General features: G+C 34.0%; 1 protein-coding gene across 1 annotated transcript; it reads left to right on the forward strand.

The window, feature by feature from the left end:
• Positions 1 to 413: 413 nt before the first annotated feature.
• LOC129894807 (phosphatidylinositol 3,4,5-trisphosphate 3-phosphatase and protein-tyrosine-phosphatase PTEN1) lies at positions 414 to 4,206 on the forward strand. Its single transcript, XM_055970440.1, has 7 exons — positions 414 to 701; positions 1,488 to 1,664; positions 2,256 to 2,369; positions 2,460 to 2,648; positions 2,842 to 3,078; positions 3,583 to 3,684; positions 4,060 to 4,206. The coding sequence occupies exons 1-7, from the start codon at positions 414 to 416 to the stop codon at positions 4,204 to 4,206; spliced, it is 1,254 nt and encodes a 417-aa protein (XP_055826415.1).
• The last annotated feature ends 297 nt before the right edge of the window (positions 4,207 to 4,503 follow it).

Here is a 4,503-nt window from a genome sequence, read left to right on the forward strand (position 1 = left end):
TTTGTGACAAATAATTACTTGGACGATGAAATTTGTGAAGTACATATATGCATGTTAACGTACTCTGGCTCTTCAAAAATAACGTCAAGGTGCATGTCAGATCCTCTGAAAGTAGTACATTTTCGGAGGATCCAACACGGGTTCAACAACATATTTTTGAAAAACAGCATGCATATGAAAACATATGTGTATGCAGAAGTGCGCGGAGGGAATTAGTGTTTTGCTTTTCTTAAATGTGTATTAGATGTTGAAATGAGATATTTAATTCAAATTTGATTCATATGTATTTGGTAATTTTTTTCATGGCATTGAGTTACCTATATTAATCAATAAAAGATATCTTAGTTTTATTCTTTATTACTCTTATACAGGTACTACACTACTGCAGAGGGATTTAAGATTAGAACAAAGAAATGGGGCTAAGATTATCAAAACAGGGGTTTAAGAAGCCTGATACTCTGAGTATAAGTGATCTCCACCATGGTCTGATAAATTATTTATCAAGAGGTTTTTGCATACGTAACTTGGTGTCGAAACAAAGAAGGCGAATGCTTGTTGGCGGATATGATCTTGACATGACTTATATATCAGACAGAATTTTAGCAATGTCATTTCCTGCAGAACACGTTCGAGCAGTGTTTCGTAACCCTTTGTGGCAGGTTAAGTCTGTATTGGATATGAGACATGCTGGACATTATAAGGTTAGTATATAATTCACTTTACTGTTGAAACTACTTTCCCTCCCTATTGTGCTCAGTATTATTAAAAGTCATTGTTTTGTCGCTTAAAGTGATTGTAGCCCCATATGTTATTGTTTCATTGGTGAAGTAATGCACTTCATAAAAGTGAGCACTCCAAAAAATTACGCGCAAAGTGATGCAAACAAGAAGTAGTTTGGCTCTTTTTGTCTTTCCTTGAGGATTGAGATTAATATAATCAATATTTTTATATTGGATGCTGAAATTAGTAATATTAATTTCAGTATGATTACTACAATACAAAATTTCGTATTGTTTGGTTTTTTGTTATCCTCCATAACTGTGTTCTTCACTTTAATGAAGAATGCATTTCATGTCACTCGTTATGCTTCAAGATCATGAACCTCATGGCTTTTTGCGCTTTTCACATTTAACAACTCCCAATATTAATTTTCATGTAATCTTAATTTTTCTCTAAGGTCTAATCATTCAAGCAAGTTTTATTTGGAACCTAATTGGTTTACTAAATAACTGCATCGAAGTGAAAATATCAGACATAAAGATTGACAGATTAAAGCTAGAATTTAGATTATATGTTTACCTTGCACAAAACACCCTAAATGTGAATCTCATATTTTTTTAACAAATGTCAACATTGGTAGTCATTTTTTTCATTTAACTTAATTATGTTCTAGCATTACAAATATGTTCATTGGTGAGGTGTCCTGCAAATGATGAGTTTTGAAGAAATCTAACATTAGTGTCTCCTCTCGATCACTTTGCTTGTAGGTGTATAACTTATGTATAGAGCAAGCTTATGATGCCTCACATTTTCATGGCCGTGTAGAGACGTATCCGATTGATGACAACCATGTCCCTCCTCTAGAAATGGTCAAGGATTTCTGTGAAGATGTGCACTCATGGCTCTCAAGTGATACCAATAATATTGCTGTTATACACTGCATGGTTTGTACCCTAGCATCCTTTGCACAACATGTGTTCTCCCTATTGTTTTCCCTTTGGACATATTGTTTCACTTGAACAGTACACTCACCATTTTTTGATTCACGGCGAAAGGAGTTTATCAAGCAATTCAACTAGAATCATATCCAACATTTCAATTAAGATTAGCCTTACTTCTGCTTAAAAAAAATGCATGTGTAAAGGAAAGTGGTGTGTAAAATAGAAAAGCCTCCATCATTTGAATGAAGTTATTATATGTAGGGACAAAGCTAGGGTGTGGGTTGCAGGTTTGGCCTAACTTAGTAACTTTGGTTCAAATACTATATTTTTCCTTAAAATTCACTGAATGAGTACAAATTATTAATTTAGAACCCAGTAACTTGAAAAGATTAGAATCCAGAACTCCAAATCGTGGTTCCGCCTCTAATTATATGTTGTGGCTATGGATCATGGTATTATGACTTTTGGATCAGCTCTAAATTTTAAGTTAATAAGTTAATTTCTTTCATTTAGAAGATGAGAAGATAGAAACTATTTGATCCTATATATACCAGAATATAGTCTAATTAACTTCTTCTTTTTTGACATATCTAGGCAGGAAAAGGCCGAACAGGGTTAATGGTCTGTTCGTACCTAGTTTACACTGGCATGTTAGCTGAGGACGCTCTGAGAGTGTATGCAGAGAAACGAACAACTAACAATGAAGGAGTAAGTTATATCAATCCTCTAATTGGATTTGTTGACAATGCAATGTATCCATTATATGTTAAGAACCTTGAAATTGTTGGTATTTTACAGGTATCCATTCCAAGCCAACGTAGGTATGTCAGATATTGGGAGGATGCACTTTCCTTTCCAAAGGGCGTTCCTCGTGGTCCTCCAACTGTCAAGTTGCCTAAGTCATGCAAGAGAGAGCTGCGTCGTATTAGATTATATGACACTATAAATGTTGAGTCCATTTTTTTCGTTCTATCTGAGTTGCAAAGAGTAAGCACTCTAACTCATATAGGATTATATTTGGGAGCATCATTGATTAATGGATAACAGGTGTTCGGATGATATATATATATATATATATATATATTTCCTATCCTATACCAGCTGTGTTTGTTTCTGTTTTCTTCTTTTTTCATTGCAATGGATATAGTTTATTCACTCTGATCCGTGTAATTTCAAATAGTTTCCAGGGGAGAAATATAGTCCACCTGCAGAAGTATCAAAGAGTAGCTGCAGACGAATTAAGAACGGTATTCAGAGAACTTATAGCCCTCAATATTTTTATTCGTTTGTTGAGGAAAAAGAAGATAAGATGACACAAGGAAAGAAGGAACCTCGTCTGGTAGTTCAAATGGACACAGAAAGTTCCATGCTCTATCAGAAAACCTGTCTTGATCACTTCTATGACAAACCAGTGCAAGTACGTATCATTACTCTATTTCTATTTTTATTCGTAGCTACCTATTGCATTAAACAATCTGCTCTAGTTAGGAAGAAATCTTTTGATTAATTTCTGTCGACAAACTGAGTGAGAGTTGAAAAATGCAACTATCTAGATCACTTCCCCATAATTACGGATAGTCATACTTATTTCAGCAATCTCCATTTTCTTGCGAAATTATGATAAGTCTTGCAAGTTTTATGTGCAAACTCTCACTCCCAAAATGATTCGCACAAACAACTATCACAAAATTCATTAAATAATTCAAATTTTAAATTCTTATGTAATTTTTCTATATCTGAATAACTTTGGATCATTACATTAATAATTCTTCCACCATCAGTAGTATGATATATAAATCAACTTAATATTTCAAACTCATATCTGGTCAAACACTATCATACAAAATGGGATTCGGGAAGTACATGTTTCTTCCTTTCCTGCCTCTATTATGTAGATAAAGTAGGTTTTATGACTGAACAGATCTGCGGAGATGTGCGTATCATATTCTATGAAAAGCTCATAGGAGGACGTCTTTTTTATGCTTGCTTCAATACAGCTTTTATTCGGAATGATCTGCTGCAGGTATGCACATCTTTTTCTCCTGGATAAGATATTGTGTCATTATATATTGTATGCTGTTAAAATATGAAAATGAAGTATGGAGCCACTTATTTGCGTAGATTTTAGACATCTAACAGGCTGTCTTTTTTAATGATATTTCTATTTAACACGTAGAGAGAATAGTCCCTCATCGTTTACTTAACGACAAATTTAGCATGCTAGATGAGGGGTACTGGAAATTTTCACATCGAATAGTCCCTCAATGTATACTTAAAACAAATTTGGCATGCTAGATGCCAAATCATTCAAGTCTAGGACCAACTAACTGAATTGTTATTAGTTACGGCAGTGTCATATTTCCATATTGATGTGCCACTAATTCTGAAAAATTTGCAGTTTTCTATATGGGAGCTTGATAAAGTTGGAAAAAAGGGCAGGTCCATTACTGGTTCGTCATTCTGCTTGGAGTTGTTCTTTGGTCCAGCGAATGGCAATTGTTTGCCAACGCCTCCTTTGCATGATGATGATCTTAGTGATTGTTAATTTCACTTATAAGAAGGTGGCTCAGTTTTATCAATCATTCGTTATAATATATATAACAATTCATAGTGTTGTATATCTTACATTTCAGTTGTCTTACCATCTATTTTTCAGGGAAGGAAGACTAGGAAATTTCAATAGTTTTGTATGTAGAACTCGAGCGAGCAGTTTTCAAGAAATAATTTTTTTTATCTTGAAACTTGCATGCATATCCTAGAATGTAATGGGAAAAACAAACTTAGAATATGAAAAGTATCTAGGCTTTTTGGTTGCATTTAGTGTTAGAATTTGAGGGCCAAA

This window comes from Solanum dulcamara, chromosome 7, assembly GCF_947179165.1.
Source record: "Solanum dulcamara chromosome 7, daSolDulc1.2, whole genome shotgun sequence".
In the NCBI taxonomy this organism is placed as follows: domain Eukaryota; kingdom Viridiplantae; phylum Streptophyta; class Magnoliopsida; order Solanales; family Solanaceae; genus Solanum; species Solanum dulcamara.

Bases quoted from the DNA above. Each gene is read 5' to 3' on its own strand.
- LOC129894807 (XM_055970440.1), top strand. From the start codon at position 414: ATGGGGCTAAGATTATCAAAACAGGGGTTTAAGAAGCCTGATACTCTG. The intron at 702-1,487 runs GTTAGTATATAA...CTTTGCTTGTAG, and splicing joins GACATGCTGGACATTATAAG to GTGTATAACTTATGTATAGA. The intron at 2,370-2,459 runs GTAAGTTATATC...GGTATTTTACAG, and splicing joins GAACAACTAACAATGAAGGA to GTATCCATTCCAAGCCAACG.